This window comes from Parus major, chromosome 14, assembly GCF_001522545.3.
Source record: "Parus major isolate Abel chromosome 14, Parus_major1.1, whole genome shotgun sequence".
Lineage (NCBI taxonomy): Eukaryota > Metazoa > Chordata > Aves > Passeriformes > Paridae > Parus > Parus major.
This window is the reverse complement of record NC_031783.1, coordinates 15111106-15130120: the sequence shown is the minus strand read 5'-3', so window position 1 is coordinate 15130120 and position 19015 is coordinate 15111106. Positions and strand designations below refer to the sequence as shown.

Sequence of the window (19015 nt, the reverse complement as noted above, 5' to 3'; positions counted from 1 at the left end):
CCCTGCAGCTGTCACCTGCCACGGCAGGCTGTGGCAGCTTCAGCAAATGTCCTGCAGCTCGGCCCCTCGGGAGTGCAGGAGGGAGCCAGCGCTGTGTGCCACAGTCTCTGTCCTGCCCGCTCCTGGGCCCATCTGCGTGCCCTGGGCAGGGCTGGCTCAGCCTGGCTCCACTGCCCGGGCTGGAGGGGCAGGGCTGGCCACAGCCGCCCTTCCTGCTGCAGGTGCCCTCGGAACCCTGCTCGTCCTGGGCTGCAGCACAGCCCTTGTGTCCAGTAATTCAATAAACACAGGGACACTGATGAGGGGACATGGTAGAGGGGGAGAGAGCAAGGCCATGCTTGCACAGGGAGGGTCTCTCTGGCCTCACATTCCCCTTCCCTGCCTGGAGCAGCCCCTTCCAGCCAGCTTCTCCCAACAAGAGCTTGCCCCTGACTTCGAGTGACTTCGTCTGCTCATTCTCCCTGCCAGGTCACACAGCCTTTGGGTCCTCTCCCATGGACTCAGGGCCGTGCTGGAGCTGTGCTCGAGCTGTGCCTGCTGTGTTGGGCTCAGGGGCTGCTGTGTGGGTCCCCTACCCGGGGCTCTGCCGTGCTGCTCCCACCCTCCTCTCCCTTCTCCTTCTCCAGCTCCCGCTGTGGGAAGAGCAGCTCACTGGAAAGCCTGAGTGGCATTTTTCGGGTAAATCTTATGTAAATCTGGCTCCATCCTTCCTCGTGCTACTAATTGGATTGCCCTGGCGCGGTTTAATTTCCCAGAAGCGTGGGGAGGGCTGTGCCGGGGGGGCTGGGGGTACAGGGGATGTGCCGAGCTCTGCCCAGCGGGGGCTCCTTGGGGCTGTTCCGGAGCCTCAGCCAGGTGGAGGAGCCAAGGGGGAACCCCAGGAAAACCAGGGGAGAATGGGCAGAACCTGGTGCCAGGAGGAGCCCCTGGGCTCTGCCACCTTCAGCAGGGACCCCCACCCCGAGCCTCCTGCCTGCAGGTTCAGGCAGCCTCACTCAGCACCTGTGGAGCTGCAGGGAGTCCCAGCCTTGGTAGGTAGGGACATCTGGAGCTGCCACCACATCACCTCGTTGGTGTGCCTCGTGTCCCTGCACCAGCCACCTCCTCTAACATCCTGCCCCCTTCCCTCCCTTCCAGAGCTCCTCGGATCGGCAAAGAAAGTCAATGTCAACTTCCAAGACACCGACGGGTGAGTGGGAGCCCCGGGCCCGGGTGTGGGTGCTGCGGGGTGCTGTGAGCAGGGGGATCCCGTGTGTCTCTGTGGGAATGCCAGGCTCTCCGAGCTGCCAGCTCCACTGCCAGTGCTCTGGCTCCCGTTAGCCCAAGTGGCTGAGCCCTGCCTGCACCTGCTGGCCTGGAGCAGCCACGGACGCCAGAGGAGGCAGAGGCAGGGCTGTGCCCCACATGTCACCACGCTTTTCCCAGCGCTGTGGGGCTCCGCGGGAGCTGTGCAGGGATCAGCCCTGTGGGGTGCCGGGTGGGAGAGCCGTGACCCCGCCGGGCACGGGCGCGATGCTCCACAGGGGCGGGAGCAGCGGAAAGGGGCCGCACATCACCCCCGCTAATCACACTAATGAGGCTGCGGGGGCTGCCGCGGGAGTGCTGTTTGTGGGGCTGGGCAGCAGCTGCCCCCGGCTCCCCCCGCCCCGGGATCCCGGTGGATGCCGCTTGTTCCCTGGGGATGGCTCTGCTGTGGCCACGGAAATGCCAAAGAGAGCAGCAGCTGGTCAGGAACAGGAGGCCACAGCAGCCCGGCTGCCTCCTCATCCTCGTGGCCAGGGTGGTGGCACTGGGCATCCCCCGGTACCTGCCATCGCTGTGCCGGCTGCAGGGGGACATCAGCCCCGGGGCCACCCCGCAGAGCCACAGGAGGGCTGGGCACCGCGGCAGGGCTGGGGAGCTGCAGGGCCCTGCTCGTGTCCTGCTCCTTGAAAGGATCCCCCGGGAAGGCACCGGGCAGCCCAAGGCTCTGTGTGAGCTCAGCCAGCCCCGTGCCTCAGTTTCCCCATCCCTACAGTGCCGGCTGGGGGTGCCGTGGCCGAGCACCGTGCGGGTGTCCCCTCGCTGGCCCCGGGGCCGGTGCCCCCGAGCCTGGCCGAGGTGGCCGGCTGGGCCGGGAGGTGCCCGAGGGAAGCCCCCGAAGCAGCCCCGGGGAAGGCTGCGATTTGCACCATCTTGAGCGGATTTGAGCGGGGCGCTGGAGCGGAAAATGTTGACATTTCCCAGGCAGACGTTGGGGATCGGCCTCCTGTGCCGGCTGTCTGCTCGCATCGCCGCTCCCCGCCGGGGATCGCAGCCGGCAGCTCGGGGGGCATCGCGGTGGCTGCAGAGTGCTCCCCATGGGGACGTGTCCCCCCCAAAACCGGGGCCTGGGGAATGGTCACCCCACACCCGCCCCTCGGGCAGCCGGCAGCCACAGAGGCCAGCGTGTCCCGGGGGCTCCGCAGCCCGTTCCCATGCCCCGGGGATGGGATGGGGGCACGGCTGCGCTCCAGGGCAGCGGTGCCAGCGCAGTCGCACGGAGCACGCCACTGCCGGGAGCACAAGTAGGTCAGCTCCTGGCCTGCTTCCCTCCGGCTCCGGGAGCTGCGAGAGCACAGCGGGTGCGGGGCCGGGGGCTTTCCCCAGCCCACAGCCTGGCCCGGCACCGGGCAAGGCTGCGCTGCCATCTGTGCTCACGGCCGCGCTGCTGGGGCCAAGCTGGGGGAAGTGGGTCAGTGGGGAGGGGGCTCCCAGGCACCCCCACCCTCCGTGGGACACCCCTGTGCCTGCCCTGCCCACCACCTCCGGAGCAGTGGGGTCTCAGCTGCCTGCAGCAGCTCTCACCCCAAAAGCCCACAGAGGGATGTGGGGGTGGCTTTCCCGGGGACACGCACACGCGGAGGGCAGAGCGGCTGTCCCGGGGCGCTGCAGAGGTGCAGCTCTGAGCTCACGGTGCTGGCCAGGGGTGGCCAGGGCCGGGGGGACCCCTGACACCAGCCCGATCCCCAGGTTCTCGGCTCTACACCATGCGGCGCTTAACGGCAACACGGAGCTCATCTCGCTGCTGCTGGAGGCACAGGCTGCCGTGGACATCAAGGACAACAAAGGCGAGTCCCCGGCTGCCGGCCGTGGCCCCCTGCCCTGTGCCCCACCGCGGGCTCTGCCTGCTGTGTTGGCACATGGAAGCCTCACGGCTTCTTTCCCCCGCAGGCATGCGGCCCCTGCACTACGCGGCCTGGCAGGGCAAGAAGGAGCCCATGAAAATGGTGCTGAAGGCAGGTTCCTCTGTGAACATCCCGTCGGATGAGGGCCAGATCCCCCTGCACCTGGCGGCCCAGCACGGGCACTACGACGTGGTACGGAGAGGGACGGGGCTGGCGGGGGGCTGGTGCCACCCATACCCCTGCCCTCACCGGGGTGGGGTAATGCTTGTCCCCAGTCGGAGATGCTCCTGCAGCACCAGTCCAACCCCTGCATCATGGACAACTCGGGGAAGACACCCCTGGACCTGGCATGCGAGTTTGGCCGGGTCGGGGTAAGTTCTTGCAGGGCTGGGTCTCCCCAGAGGAGGGAGGGGAGGGGAGAGGGCGCTGCGAGGTCCCCGGGGGTGCTGGAGCAGCTGGAGGGACACAGGGTGGCCGGCGCTGGGGACATGCGGTGCCAGCACGGCAGGGGAGCTCCGGCTGCTGGCAGGAGGGGAGCTGGGGCCCGGGGGCCGCCCTTGCAGCCCTGCTCCGTCTGTGTTTGCTGAGCCAGGTGGTCCAACTGCTCCTGAACAGCAACATGTGCGCGGCTCTGCTGGAGCCCAAACCGGGGGACACCACCGACCCCAACGGCACCAGCCCCCTGCACCTCGCCGCCAAGAACGGCCACATCGACATCATCCGGTGGGTGCCGTGGGCAGGGGTGGCGGTAGCGGTGCCCCCCATGCCCCGCTGACCCCGCTGTCCCCCCGCAGGCTCCTGCTGCAGGCTGGCATCGACATCAACCGGCAGACCAAGGCGGGCACGGCGCTGCACGAGGCCGCTCTCTGCGGCAAAACGGATGTGGTGCGGCTGCTGCTGGATGTAAGGGGCCCCCTCGGCACCCCCAGGAGCCCCCGACCCAGCCTGGGACTGTGGGAAGGGGGTGACCCCACAGCTGGGGGCTCCGAGCGGCTCTTGCAGCTCTGCCAGGGAGCAGAGCTGAGGGTCCTGGAGGGGACACACCAAGGGCCTGGGGGGTGCACACCAGGGGGTGAGGGTCACAAGGGGGGTACATGCAAAGGTCTGAGAGCTGTGCCCTCCAGCTGCTGGTCTGCTGGTGGCCCAGGGAGTCCCAGGGGTGGCAGGATGGGGACCAGCCTCCTCCCAATCCCTCTCGGTGCCATTGCAGAGCGGGATCAACGCCCACGTCAGGAACACCTACAACCAGACGGCTCTGGACATCGTCAACCAGTTCACCACCAGCCAGGCCAGCAAGGAGATCAAGCAGATGCTGCGGGGTAGGGGGTTGGAGGGCACAGTGCTGGCACGAGGGACGCCGGGCTGGGGGTGCCACCCGCCGTGTGGCGAGCGGCCGGTGACGCTCCCGTTGTGTCCCGCAGACGCCTCCGCGGCTCTGCAGGTCCGGGCCGTCAAGGACTATTGCAACAACTACGACCTGACCAGCCTCAACGTGAAAGCCGGGGATGTCATCACGGTGAGTGCGGCCGGGGGGGCCGGGGACACCCCGGTGTCAGAGCTGGCCCCCGGCCCGGCCCCTGACCCGGCCCCTCCCGCAGGTGCTGGAGCAGCACGCGGACGGGCGCTGGAAGGGCTGCATCCACGACAACCGCACCGGCAACGACCGCGTGGGATACTTCCCCTCCAGCCTCGTCGAGGCCATAAGCAAACGAACAGGCAAATAATCCCCCCCTACACCCCCAGCCCCGGGGAGCCCCGTCGGGGTTTGGTGGGGACCGGGGTGTCGGGGGGTGCAGCGGTGAAGACAAAGTGGGCTGAGGTGATGCCCCTCGTGCATGTGGGGTCGGTGTCCCCGCCGTGTGCATGGGGACGGTGCCTTTGTGTGGGGTCAGCGTTCTCATTGTGTCTGTGGGGCTGGCGTTCCATCGAGGGATGTGCAGAGTGTGTGTTCCCGTTGTGTCTGCGGGCTAGGTGCCCATGGGGTGCCTTGGGGTTGGTGCTGGCAGCCCTGGGGTGTTTGAGGGTCAGCCCTGGCTGCCCCTGGGCTGGGGGAGGCGTTTGAGGCACCGGGAGGTTGGTGCATGAGGAGACCCAGAGGTGTCACTGCGGTTTGGGGCGACGGGCACAGCAGTGGGGTCGCAGGAGCTGGTGCTCAGGGTCTGTGCAGGGACTGGGCACCAGTGACAGGGAGCTGATGCTGCCACACAGAGACCTTCCAGCCAGGGGCCATCTCAGGGATTGGCCCCTGCTCCCCTGCCCTGTGGCTGCCTGTCCCCATCCCCATTCCCATCATCATCCCTTTAGGCTCCTGGCGGGGTGTGCAGCCCCTCGGGATGTCCCTGGGCTGTGTCCTCTGCCAGGAGTGTCCCAATGGTGCTTCTGCAGACAGCGCTGAAAGGCCCCACATCAACCATCTCACCCCATCCCTGGGAGTGGATCCTGGGGGCAGCCACACCATGGGGACATGGGCAGGGAATGGTGGCACTTGAACAATATCTGAAGGGAGTAGCAGCACAAGTGGCTGCCGGGCAATCCAAGTGACCCTGGAGGTGCCAGGTGCTGGCCAGGCAGGAGCAGAGCCACCCTCCAGGTATGGGTTGTGTGCCAGTAGCAGAGATGCCATCCATGTCTCCTGGGCTGTGCTCTGTGGCTCCTGGGCTGCAGCTGGCCCACAGCAGTGTTAGCCAGGCTGTGGGGCTCTGTGGCCAGTCCGGTGGCTGTGGTGGGACAGCAGGTGCTGTGTCATGGCTCAGAGCCGGCCGGGCACGGGGGTGCTGCAGCCCCCCTCCCCTGGGATGGCTGTGGGGAGCAGGACCCCGGCAGCCCGGCTGTGAGCCCCCCATGAGCTGATCCGTGGGGCTGTCCCGGTGTCCGTGTGGGATCTGCGGGATGTGTCCGTACCCTGTGCCGGGCTGTGCGTGTGCTGAGCTCCCACTGCTGCTCCTCGGCTCTGCTCCGCATTGGTTGGGTCTCGGTTCTGGCTTCTCCACGTCCCTCTGGTTGCTTTTTTGATTTGCTATCTTTCCCCCACTTTCTTTTCCTTTCTTTCCTTTTTTTCTTCTTCTTTTTTTTTTTTTTTTTTTTTTTTTGGCGGCACTGAGCGTGTCTCTATTATTTTGATTCTTTTCATTTTGTCTCTTGTTATGTTTTATTATCAGGTTCATGGGAGACTGTAACAATCCCCCAACACTTCCAAAAGATCCCGCTCCCGGCTTACGGGGCTGCTGTGCTAAACGGTGACGCCTCGTCCCATCCGTTCCATTCCCTGCCTCCACCTCCACCTCCACCACCACATTCCCATCAGACTCTTTTCAGTTCCTTTGGCTATCACAGGCTCTCCCCTAGCAGTGCCGACGAGCCGCGTTACGGACAAGGTAGTTCACCGCTCGCTTCGTGCTCTCCATGGATTTTCCTTTCTTTTCCTTTAAGCGTGTGTCGAGTCTTTTCTCTCTGCTCGGCCTCTCCCCGTCGGCGGGGGGCTGCAGGGTGTGTGTGTGTGTGTGTGTGTGTGTGTGTGTGTGCATGCAGCGTGTGCATGCGCCTGCATGCCTGCAGTGGGGACACACGGGTGGCACAGTTGTGCCATCGCTCCCCCCGCACACCCGCGCCCTGTGCCCACGGCACAGCCCTCGCCCCCCGCCCTGCGCTCCTGTCCGGCCGCGTGGGCACCCCCAAAGCGTTCACAGCCCTGTGCCAGGGGCAGGGCTGGCAGCACGGGGCCACAGCTCTGTGCCACGGGCACAGGGAGCCTCCCTGCAGGGCCCAGCTCTGAGCGGGTCGTGGCTGCACACGCGGAGCTGGAGGGGCTGCGGCACCGGGGGTTTTCCCAGGGGATGCTCTTGGGGCAGGCAGAGACCAGCTGAACCCTGGGGACCATCCCCGGGACACAGGCAGGTGACGGATGCTGCAGGTGTGTGCGTCAAGAGCACCCAGGAGCAGGGGGGTTGCAGGGGCAGTCCTCGAAGGCTGGGCCAGGGTCTTTGCACATGCCCTGGTGGCAGTGGCTAAGGAGGCTGTGTTGGGGAGCACTGGGTGACCATGCTGGCACTGGGGACACGGGAGCACTTCTTTTCTCCAGGGCTTTCTCTCCTGGTGGGGTTGCACAGAGTCTCCTCTTGGTGTGACCGTGGCATGTGCAGCTCAGGGATGTCCCAGCCTGATTTGGTGGGGCTTTGGTTTGTCCCCTGCTGTGCTCCTTCAGTGACTTTATCACCTTGTACCACCTGCCCCCCGCTGCATTGGTGCTGTTGGAGTGAGCAGCTCCATGAACAGAACTGGCCTGGCTGGCAGTGGGGTGACAATGTCCCACAGCTGGTGGCAGGGTGGCAGTGCCCCACAGCTGGCAGTGAGGTGGTAACACCCCATGGCTGGTGGCGGGGTGGCAGTGCCCTGTGGCTGGCAGGACAGTGGCAGAGCCATGGTGGGGCTGTGGCAGCACTGGCCTTGTAGGGCTGTTGTCCACCTCATCTGATGCTGTTTTTCCCCCTGGGCTCAGAGCTGGGTGTTCCTGGTTCAAGCGGGACCTGGCAGAGGTGGCCAGCACAGTGAGCTGGTGAGGAGCCGTGCCCAGGGGTCACCCTCAAGCTGTGGCCCAGAGGAGGGCCAGGTCCTCTCATCCTCTGCTGTGTCCCCTCTGTGTCACCAGGGTTTCAGCACCAGTGCCTGGCCCTGCATGGCCCCTGTGTCCCCCCAGACGGGTGCAGGCAGCTGCAGGAACATGCAGCACTGCCTGGAACGGGGGACAGTGGGGTGGAGACCCCAGTCCCCACTGCTTGAGTTTGCCCATCTCCCTTTGCTCCCTGGACTGGGTCATATCCCCATCCTGACCTATGAAGGGATGACACGGTCCCTGTCCCTCGTCCAGGCTGAGGACACTGGAACACCCCCCCAGGGTCTGTCCCTGGGGGTAGGGAGGGAATGTTCTGCACGACGGGGCCCAGGGCAGGTCACTGTCACCTCTGCCAGCTTGGGGTGGGACAGAGCCCTAGGACGGCTCTGGCATCCCTGGGCACAGACACAGCCGGGGTCCCCACACCTTCCTCGTGGGGTTATTCCCCCGTGCAGTCCCGGGGCCGTGGTCACCGGCTCCGTGCCACAGCCGTGCGAGCCCGAGCGCAGAGCCACCCGCCTGACGGCCGCTCTCTCTGCTCTGCCACCAAGGGTCCCGCGGGGCCGACATGAGCCCGTCCCACCTGTCCCCGTCGCAGGGCGGATCGGCCACGCCAGCCCCAGCCGAGGAGATCTGGGTGCTGCGGAAACCCTTCGCAGGTACGGCGAGCTGGGAGCGGCCGGGGCGCGGAGCCAGGACGTGGCGGCGGCTCCAGCGGGGCTTGGCCACACCGTGGTGTCCCCCAGCAGCGACAGAGCCCTGACAGCCTCTCCTCTGTGTGCAGGTGGTGACCGCAGCAGCCTGGGCAGCACGGGCAGCGTGGCCTCTGCGCGCAGCTCGGGGAGCGGGCAGAGCGCGGGCAGCGGGGCGCACGCCCTGCACGCCGGCTCCGAAGGCGTCAAGGTAAGGCGAGTCCGGAGTTGGCCGTGCCAGCTGCTGTTGGCTGCGGTCCTGCAGCGTTTGCTGCCTGCCCTGACCTCAGCTGGGATCGCCGCTTGGCCGGGTGCTGCACAGTCTCGTCCATACCCTGTGTGCCACCAGCTACGCTGTCACTGACGGTGGACACCAGCGTGTCCCCTCCACCTGGCCCCTGAGTGCTGCCCGGGCCCGGGCTCAGCCCTCGGCAAAGCATTGCACAGGTCCATCCGGGGCTGCTGTGCCGTGTCTCTGCTGCCGCTCGCAGGGACCTCCGCACTGTGCGCTGCCCTGCACACCCTGCTGCCACCGGCACGGCACACTGCCACCGGCACGGCACACTGCCACCAGCACAGCACACTGCCACCAGCACAGCACACTGCCACCGGCACGGCACACTGCCACCGGCACGGCACACTGCTACCGGCACGGCACACTGCAACCGGCACGGCACACTGCCACCGGCACGGCACACTGATCAGGGTGCCATCACCATCACCATGCACTGCTGCCACCTGCACAGCACACTGCCATCAGCATGGCACACTACCACCAATGCACTGCTGCCAGCGGCACACGGCACTGCACTGCACACGCTGCTCCATCAGCACTGCACACTGCCAGCAGTGCCAGCAGCACCGCACACTGCCCTGCACGCTGCCCTGGCACCGCTGGCACAACAGCCCTGCACTGCCCCTGGGCTGTCCCATTCCCAGCCCGGCCAGCCCACCGAGCCCGCGTCCCCTGGCACCCTGCCTGCCCTGCCCCCGAGCCCCGCCACGCCGCCAGCCAGGGGGCTCCGTCTTGTGGGCACAGGGGACCCCCACAGCCGGTGCCGGTGGCCTGGGCTGGGTGTGTGCCAGGCAAGATTCGGGGTGCGGCGGTGCCGTGGGCTCCTGCTGCCGGCAAAGCACCATCTGCTGCTCCCGCTCTCCCCGCTGCCGCCGAAATCTGCTGCAACCCTCCCTGCCCACCCTCGCCCGAGCTGGCTGCACCCGCAGCACCCGCAGCACCCGCAGCATCCACGGTACCCGCGACACCCGCGACACCCGCGACACCGCAACACGCACCCCCCGGCCCGCCGGCCCCCTCCGCCCGCCTCACTCCTGCCTGCTCTCCCCCCTTCCCGGGGTGTTTTTCAGCTGCTGGCAACGGTCCTTTCCCAGAAGGCTTCTGCGCAAGAGTCTGCCGTGGGCGATGGGCCGGCCAAGGCGCAGGACATCCCCGCAGGTGCGTGCTGCGGCCGCCCGGCTGCCGGAGCAGGAGGAGCCCTGGCCGTGCCGTGGATCCAGGGATTTGTCTTTTTTTTTATTGCCACGGCACCCGTCGCCAGAAGAAAAACGTGTGGGTAAAAAATGACTCTCTCGCCTTTCGGCTGCTGCCAGGCCTTCTCCTGCCTCGGTTAGTGGGGGCCCGTGGGGGGCGGGGGGCGGCGTGGGGCGGGCAGGGGGGGCACCGCTGCTCCCCGGCCCCTTCCCTTCCCTGGCCCCCCGCCAACCCTGCTGGAGCCCGAGCGGGGGTCCCCCCCCGCCACCGCCGTCTGGGGGGCTGCGGGGAGCATGGCCACGCCACGGGGTGCCCACGCCACGGGAGTGGCACGTGCCTGGGAATCGGGGGGACAGACGGGACATGCACACGTGCGGGTGGGCGTGGGGGGATGCCCGGAGCTGCCCGGGCTGCGGGGAGGGAGGAGGCTGCGGGCAGAGAGACCTGGGGAGGGGGATGCGCTCGGGGGAGGGGGCGCGCTCAGGGGAGGGGGGTGCAGACGTTGCCAGGGAGAGGGGGAAACATGCCGGAGCGATGCAGACGCAAGTGGGATGCAGACGTGAGGGAGATGAACACGGCAGAGGGATGCACATGTGAGGAGGATGCCCACGCGAGTGGGATGCAGATGCCCGAAGGATGCACACACAGGGAGGATGCACGCACGCACACACACACACACACACACACACACACGGAAGATTCAGTTGCTGCTGGGGGGGAAGAGGCTTTTCTTGTTCATCCTGATCACAAACATGAGGCAAAAATTTCAGGGCAGCGCTCCTTACCCTGGAGGTTGGGCACTAAGGGATGGCCGGGGAGAGGGCCCAGAGGGTTTTTGGCAGCGGGACCTCTCTGGCTGCTGCCTGGGCTCCAGGGACACTTGCTCTGGAGGAGAGGTCTGGCTGAGTCCCAGTGCTCGGGGCCGCAGCTCGCCTGCCCCTCCCCGAGGAGCAGCACCCTGTGCAGAGCAGCGCGGGGTGCTCGGGGCTGCTGTCGCTCTCCCGTCTCGGCCCTGCCAAGCTGGGGGTGCGGCTGTGGCATCCCGCCCAGGGCAGGGCTCGGCTCTCCCCTCCACTTGGCCAGAGCCCAGGCTGGGCAGCCCCGGCCCCGCTGACCGCCACCCCTCCGGCAGGTTCGTCGAGGTCGCAGAGCGTGGCCAGCTCCCCCTACGCCCCCCAGCCCCCCGCCGAGCCCCAGCTGAAGAAAATGGAGCTGCCGTCAGAGGGGAAGGTGAGCGGGGAGCGCTGGGTGCCGTGGGGAGCATGTGGTGGGCACAGCTTGCGGGACACGGGCAGGGCTGGCGGGTCCCCATCCCCAGAGCTGCCCCGGTGCATCTGTCGCTCGCACCCCAGAGCTCGGAGGCCGTGTACCAGTGGCTCTGCAAGTTCCAGCTGCAGCTCTACGCGCCCAACTTCATCAACGCCGGCTACGACATCACCACCATCAGCCGCATGACGCCGGAGGTGGGGCCGGGGGCGGAGGGGAGGGAGGCACGGCCGGAGCAGGGCGGAACTGACCCCCCTCTCTGCCCCAGGACCTCACGGCCATCGGGGTCACCAAACCGGGGCACAGGAAGAAGATTGCCTCCGAGATCAACAACCTCAACATCCCTGAGTGGCTGCCCGAGTACAAACCGGTGAGGGCTGTGCAGGGTCAGGGGGACAGAAGCCACATCCATGGTGGCAACGAGTCCCCCCTCGAGGGAGGGGTGGCACTGGAGAAGGGTGGGAGCTGGCTCCATGGTCCCAGAGCTGCCCACGTCCCCTCCTCACAGCTCCCCAAGGACCATCAGGCTGGTGCCTGCTGCCATCCATGTGGATGTGGCACTGTGTCCCCTGTCACCCCTCCTGCCCCCATGTGTGGGCACAGTGAGAGGCTTCCCATGAGAATAGGGCTGGGAATAGCCCAGGATGCTTGTGGGGCACAGGGACAGCACAGGGACAAGGAGAGTTCTCTGGGGCTGTGATTCCCCAGCAAGATGGGATCTCCTGCCGTGGGTGCTGGGGTGCCTGGGGTGGCAGGGCCAGACCCCGCTGCCAGCTGGTGCTGAGCCATGCCCCACACCCCACCCCAGGCCAACCTGGCGCTGTGGCTCTCCATGATCGGCCTGTCCCAGTACTACAAGGTGCTGGTGGAGAATGGCTATGAGAACATTGACTTCATCACCGACATCACCTGGGAGGACCTGCAGGAGATCGGCATCACCAAGCTGGGTAAGGCCTTGCGCGCGGCGCTGGCTGCGGTGGCCTTGGCGGTGACACTGACGGCCTGTGCCGCCCCCAGGCCACCAGAAGAAGCTGATGCTGGCGGTGAAGAAGCTGGCGGAGCTGCAGCGCGCCGAACTGGGCAAGTACGAGCCAGGCACGCTGAAGAGGAAGGCGTCGGGGCCGTGCCCAGAGGTGCTGACCATCGAGTCCCCCCCGCCGGAACCACCCGAGTGCCAGTCGCCCAAGATGACCACCTTCCAGGACAGCGAGCTGAGCAGCGAGCTGCAGGTGGCCATGACGGGCGAAACCCCCGAGGAGCCCCCCGAGAAGGCGGCGAACCCCGCGGCCCCCGGTTACCGCTCGCCGCCGGCGCTGGGCGGCCGCGCCCGGCTGATGAGCAGCTCGCAGGAATTACTGGGGGACGGCCCGCGGGGCGCCCCCGCCGCCGCCATCTCCAAGAGCCAGGAGTACCTGGCGGAGGGGGCCGGGGAGAGCCCCCCTGCGCCGCCCAAGGAGAGCCGCCCGCCCCGGCACGGCCACCCCGTGAAGCGCGCCAGCGTGCCCCCGGTGCCCGGCAAGCCCCGGCAGCCCTTCCCAGCCTCCGCCGGGCAGCTGACGCCGCCGCAGACCCCCGGCAAGGCACGACCCTCGTCCCCGCAGGGCCCGGGGGCTCCTCACGCCACCGCCAAGGTGAAGCCCACCCCGCAGCTGCTGCCGCCCGGCGAGCGCCCGGCATCGCCCCGCTCCCTGCCCCAGTCGCCCACGCACCGAGGCTTCGCCTACGTCCTGCCCCAGCCCGCCGAGGGCGAGGCGGCGCCGCCGGGAGTGCCCGTCCTGCCCGTGTCGGTGCCCGTGCTGTGCCTGCCGCCGGCGGGCGAGGGCGAGGAGGAGCCGGGCAGGCCGAAGAAGCGGGCGCACAGCCTGAACCGCTACGCCGCCTCCGACAGCGAGCAGGAGCGGGACGAGCTGCTGGTGCCGGACGCGGGGCCCTACGCCACCGTGCAGCGCCGCGTGGGCCGCAGCCACTCGGTGCGGGCTCCCGCCGGCGGCGACAAGAACGTCAACCGCAGCCAGTCCTTCGCCGTCCGCCCCAAGAAGAAGGGACCCCCGCCGCCCCCTCCCAAGCGCTCCAGCTCCGCCATCTCCAGCGCCGGCATGGCCGAGGACTTCCCCAAGGAGGGTGAGGGCGAGGCGGCCGCCGGAGCCCCGAGCGCCGAGGGCGAGGGCCGCCGGGAGCAGCGGCGGGCGAGCGACCTGGGCGGCAGCGTGGACACGGGCAGCGCCGGCAGCGTGCGCAGCATCGCGGCCATGCTGGAGATGTCCTCCATCGGCGGCGGGGCCCGGGCGCTGGCGCTGCAGAAGCCACACGTGGCGACCGGGCCGGGGCCGGCGCCGGCCAAGGCGCCCGAGGGCTACTACCTACAGCCCGGGCCGCCGCCGGGCAGCCCCGACCGGGCCCGCGTGGCCACCGTCCTGGCCACCGTCAAGCATAAGGAGGCCATCGGGCTGGACGGGGAGGTGGTGAACCGGCGCCGGACCATCAGCGGCCCGGTCACCGGGCTGGTGGCAGCCGCCCGCCGCGAGCGCACCGACAGCGTTCGGTCCGAGGCGGCCGCCGACGGCCCCGGCGAGCGGCTGCGGGTGGAGCGCGGCGGCTCCCCCGATGGCATCCCCTTCGCCGAGGACGGCACCCTCACCATCAAGCAGCGGCCGCGGCCCCTCGGCCCGGCCCGCGGGGAGACGGGCGAGGGGCTGTCCCCGGCCCACCGCCACGGGGACCTGGCCAAGGTGGAGGCCAGCGCCACGCTCAAGCGGCGGATCCGGGCCAGGCAGAGCCAGCAGGACGGCGTCCGCTTCGTCCTCACCGAGTCCGACACCGTCAAGCGCCGGCCCAAAGCCAAGGACAAGGAGCCGGCGCTGGAGCCGGCCACGCTCGCCGTGTACCAGAACGGCACGGGCACCGTGAAGCGGCGGCCGGCCTCGGAGCTGAGCGGGGCTGAGCCGCCGCCCACCCCGCCGCCCGCCGCCCGCCCCGACGGCCCCGAGTTCCTCCCGCCGCCCGCCGAGCCCAAGAAGCCCTACAAGCCGCCGGTGTCCCCCAAGCCTGTGCTGACGCAGCCGCCTCAGAAGATGCCCGGGCCGCCGGTGCCCGTCCCCAAAAAGGTGCCCATCCCAAGCCCCGGTAGCCCAGGTAGGTGCCCCGCCGGTCCCCTGGCACGGGCGCTCCGCGGGGCGGACGCCGGGGGTCCCAGACGGCCCCGCCGCCCTCCTGCCCCTCTCCCTTCTCTCCGCAGAGGTGAAGCGGATCCATGGCACGCCGCCCCCGGTGTCCCCCAAGCCCACGCCTCCCCCCACGGCGCCCAAGCCCCCCAAGCCCCACGCCGCCATCCAGTCGGTGAGCGCCAGCTCCACGCCGGCCCCGTCGCCAGCCCGGCAGCTGAGCCCCGCGGCCAAGCCTTCCAGCACGCCGCCCTCGCTCTGCTCCAGCCCCGCCAAGCCCCTGTCCCCCGGCGCGCAGCCCCAGCAGGTGCCGGTGAAGCCGCCGCGCTCCACCATCGCCAGCCCGTCCGTCGACAGCGCCGGTCCCGAGCTGGCGCAGCAGAAGCTGGAGGAGACAAGCGCGTCCCTGGCCGCAGCGCTGCAGGCTGTGGAGGAGAAGATCAAGCAGGAGGACAGTCAGGCGGCAGAGTAAGGGGGTGCAGGGGTGGCTGGTGGGCCCTGGGGAGGCTGTGAGGCCACTCGGTGTCACCGAACACGGGAGGCCGTAAGGACCGGGCTGTGACACCGCGGTGGGACCGGGATGGTGCTGGGGGACGCTGGTGGAGCATCAGGGGACCCTGGCTGGAGCAGCGCTGGGGAGGTGACACGGGGGGACATCTTACACGGGCAGGAGGACCTAGGCAGGCGGGGGCCTGTCTTGGAGAGGGGACACTGGGGACACCGGGGACACGGAGCCAGAGCGCTGTGCCGTGGCACTGCAGACACAGTGCTGGGCACCGCAGCGCAGAGGGGCAGGAGGGCCGTGCCGGGGGGGCTGTGCCGTGTCCCCGTCCCGTGCGCTGCCCTGACCCGTCTCTGCCACTCCCCAGCTCGGCCGTGGAGTCGAAGAGCACCGTGAGCATCCTGGACGACATCGGCAGCATGTTCGACGACCTGGCGGACCAGCTGGATGCCATGCTGGAGTGAGGGGCGCCAGGGCCCCGAGAACCTCAGGGCTTACGTGGGCACAAGGGCACAACGATCCACGACCCCCCGGCCCCGCCGCCCTCCCCCCGTCCCCTTTGTACAGCCGTCCCCTCCCGGACATCCCGTCCCTCGGGGTTTGCACAAAGAAGAAGATACCTCAGGATTGTGCTCACGGACTCGGCGCCGGCTCCGGCAGGACTCCCTTTTGCAGAAGCAAAAAAAAAAAACAAAACAAAAAACCACAGAAATAAAACCCAACAGAAGAAATAAAGCAACACGTTCCGGACCGAACCGGGGCTCCGGGGGGCTCCCGAGTGACCCGTCCGGTGGCCGCCCGTGCCCCGCCAGCCCCGGCGCCGCGGGTCACCGCCACCCGAATGTAGCACAAGCCCTGCCCGGTGTCACCCACGGCGTTTGCTGGTGGCGGGGCCGGGCGGGAAAATGCACTTGGGTTTCTTTGCTCCGTTTTTAATTTTGATTTTTAAACTTTTGTTTTCTTTCTCGGTCGGCGTTGGCGGGGGCGGGCAAGGCTGGCGGTGGCCCTGGGGGCAGCGGGACGTGCCCCTGCCCGGCCCTTCCCCGCCCGGGGACAGGACGGTGATAAGCTATAAAAAAAGAAAAAAAAAAAGTATTAATTTATTGGAGGGGGAAAAAAAAATAAATAAAGATATAAAGCAGATTTCCCCCAACCCCAAAATAATAAAAAGAAATAAACTTTAACAAATATATATTTAAAAGATTTAAAAATATTAGCAATTATATATAAAGCAGTTTAAAAGAAATCAAGAGAAAACTGGATTTTAGCTTGAGAAAAACTATTAGATTATACTAAGCTGTGTGTCTTGTGGCAAACTCATTTTAAGAGTAGCACAATATTTACCTTTTCTCTGGGTGGAAGGTACGTGCGAGCGGTTCTGGTCGGGTTTTCCGTTGGGATTCAGTGTCGCGTCTTTCTTTTTCCACCGTTACGAACTCAAAGGATGTGCCTTGTTTTATGGAGGTTTTTGTTAATTCTTACACTGGAGGTGTTTCATTTCTTTTGGAGTGTCTTCAGGGTTTGGTTTAGTTTCTTTTTTATTGCTTTTGTTGTCGGTCTGTGTCTGGGTGTGTGTGGGTGTGCGTGGGTGTGCACGCGTGTGCTCGGTGTGTCCTGCGGGAAGCACCGCTGTATATTCCTGTACAAACTGGAGTTGGAGTCTGGTTCAGTCGCTTGAGTCCTGATGAATGCATTTTTTGCTCGTGGTTTCCAAACAGAAGTGTTGCTGTTCCTTTCTTTTCTCGAGATGTGGAGTGGTCTCTCCCTCCTCCCCTCTCCCTCCCTGCCCTGTCTCCCCCATCTCTCCCATTGTGGTCGCTGATCCAGTGTTTGGCACAACTTTGAAATTTCTTTTGAAGAAAAAAAAAAAAACCAACAAAACACAAAAAAAAAAGACTTTAAAAATAATTTAAAAAAAATAAATAAATCACCCGCCTGAAAATATCTGTTGAAAAGAAAAAAAAATATGTATCTAAAAAAAAAATCCATAAAGTTCTACATGATGGATATATACATATATATATTTTTTATGATTAAGTTATGAACTCTGTATCGTATCCCATCTGTCCAGCTCTGCATCTTGGTGCTGCTCCCTGCTCTTCTGTGCTTAGATTTCACCTCTACTCGTCTTTATTCTTCCTATTCTGAATTGTAGATGGCTCGTGGTGCTGTGAAGACGTTTGCTCCTATACCAAGTCTGGCAACAAATATTTAAACAAAAATAAAAAAAATAAAACCCCTGCCGGGCTGCCACCACTGTTTGTGTCCCCAAGCCCTCCCAAAGCCTGTGCTGGGTGTTTGGTGTCGTGCCAGGTGTTTGTGCTGCACGGTCCCAGGGCACCCCTGGTTGCCTCTGGGGGGTCCCCAGTGAGGTGCCCAGGCCCCACACCCCAATTTTCACCCCACGGGGCCAGTTCTGGCTCCTGGCTCCCTGCAATAACTCACACTGGGCAGGAACAACTCTTTCTGCTTTTATTGTCAATGAAGAAATAATCAAATCTATATTACAATCTTAAAAACAGTAGAAAATGTGAGTAAAAATGCAACGGAGGCTTTTTGTCTTTAATGTGGAGACCATTATTACAGGGTGGTGAACAATGGGCTTGTGGAACTTGATTTGAGAACTAGCTGTGGCGTAAAAATCGTACCTGGCTACTCAAGGAAACACCTCTTCCCAGATGGACCGGCCCGGCACCTTGGCAGTAAAATTAAATACTAGAGACAGAAAGGGGTCGGGTGCCCACCCAGGGTACGGCCAAAAGCTCAGTCCTGCCACGCACAGGGGCTCAGCCTCCCGCTGTCCCTGCCAGGACAGGCGGATCTGTCCAGTCCTGGCGCTGGCCCCGAGCCCCAGTGTCACCCTGGGGTGTCCCCAGCTGAGGGGACACAGGCAGAGGAGGGCACTGGAACAGTTTCCTCTTTTCCAATCATCTGGGGCAGATCTGAGGGGACACCTGGAGCGTCCGTGGGTTCTCAGAGCCGCCGGCTGAGGGGCAGCAGCAGCAGCAGGCAGTGGTCGGTGCAGGAGGAGCTGCAGCAGTTGTTTCAGTGGTGTGGTCACCCACAGGCCGATGGAGGGGAGAGTTTTTGGTCTTTCAGTGTGCAGGACTCGTGTGACGCTCTCGTTAGCACGTCCAGACCTGCGGACAGACAACGGCAGAGCAGACAGTGACTCCTGAGCAGCTTTATGGGCTTCTCCTCAGCCCCAGAGCTTCCCTCTGGGCTGCCAGCATCCACAACACCGTCAGCAGGGAAATCTCCCGCCTGTGGAGAGCCATCCCCTTGTTCCAAAGAATCCCAGAATCGTTAAGGTTGGAAATGACCTCCAAAATTATCAAATCCAACCTGTGACTGATCCCTACCTTGTCACCCAGCCCGGAGCACTGAGTGCCCCATCCAGCCATTTCCTGGACACCTCCAGGGATGAGGACTCCACCACCTCCCTGGACAGCCCCTTCCTTAGCAACCCTTTCCATGAAGAAATTCTTGCTGGTGTCCAACCTGAACCTCCCCTGGCCCAGCCAGAGGTTTTGTCTTCTTGTCTGGTCACTTGTACCCTGAGAGCAGAGCTCAACCCTCACCTGGTTCCACCCTCCTGTCCCTGTGATGACAGCTCCCAACTCATCCAATGCCCCAATTCCAGCACTGGATGAGCCCAAACCTCACGGGAGAGCAAACCCACCTTGACAGTGCTGTCCACGGCGCCGGAGAAGAGGCGGCCGCGGGACACGGCGAGGGCGGTGACGCTGCCCTGGTGGCGCAGCAGGGTCTGGGTGCAGATCATGTTGTCCATGCTCCACACCTGTGGGGACACGGGGAGCGGGAGGTCACGGGTGACCCACGGGGGCCCTGTGACACGCAGGGGATCCCCTGCCCTGCCCTGCAGGCTCCTGGGCCGTGCCAGCCCGCGGGAACAGCCCACGTACCCTGAGCGAGCGGTCGTAGGACGCGCTGAAGACTTTGGTTTGATCGGGCGTGGAGATGACGGCGAGGGCGTAGACTGTCCCCACGTGCCCGGTCAGTGTGCGGACCTGCTCCTTGGTCTCGATGTCCCACACCTGCGGGGGAGAGCCACGCTTGGGGACAGCACTGCGCTGAGGCCACCGAGCTCCCCTCTCAGAGGGGCTTCCACCTCTGTGCACACTGCCAG

General features: G+C 65.5%; 2 protein-coding genes across 7 annotated transcripts in view; one reads left to right on the top strand and one right to left on the bottom strand.

Annotated features, from left to right (window-relative positions):
- Positions 1–210: 210 nt before the first annotated feature.
- Positions 211–15589, top strand: CASKIN1 (CASK interacting protein 1). 2 transcript variants are annotated; one of them, XM_015642701.1, is made up of 20 exons: positions 211–1189; positions 2992–3089; positions 3193–3338; positions 3422–3517; positions 3739–3869; positions 3941–4049; positions 4357–4465; positions 4568–4662; positions 4745–4862; positions 6305–6520; positions 8307–8414; positions 8540–8658; positions 9813–9900; positions 11069–11166; positions 11289–11399; positions 11471–11572; positions 12011–12149; positions 12220–14334; positions 14438–14831; positions 15233–15589. In XM_015642701.1, the coding sequence occupies exons 1-20, from the start codon at positions 309–311 to the stop codon at positions 15327–15329; spliced, it is 5370 nt and encodes a 1789-aa protein (XP_015498187.1). In that variant the 5' UTR covers positions 211–308; the 3' UTR covers positions 15330–15589. The 2 variants fall into 2 exon arrangements, with proteins under 2 accessions (XP_015498187.1, XP_015498189.1); XM_015642703.1 differs by lacking the exon at positions 6305–6520.
- A 1727-nt stretch (positions 15590–17316) lies between these two features.
- TRAF7 (TNF receptor associated factor 7) overlaps positions 17317–19015 on the bottom strand; it is a 28647-nt gene continuing 26948 nt past the window's right edge. For all 5 annotated transcript variants that reach the window (XM_015642704.3, XM_015642705.3, XM_033517881.1 and 2 more), the window contains 3 exons: positions 18792–18923; positions 18548–18667; positions 17317–18005 (listed from right to left, as the gene is read on the bottom strand). In XM_015642704.3, the coding sequence (XP_015498190.1) occupies positions 17991–18005; positions 18548–18667; positions 18792–18923 (267 nt within the window). In that variant the 3' untranslated portion in view covers positions 17317–17990. The remainder of the gene's footprint in view (positions 18006–18547; positions 18668–18791; positions 18924–19015) is intronic.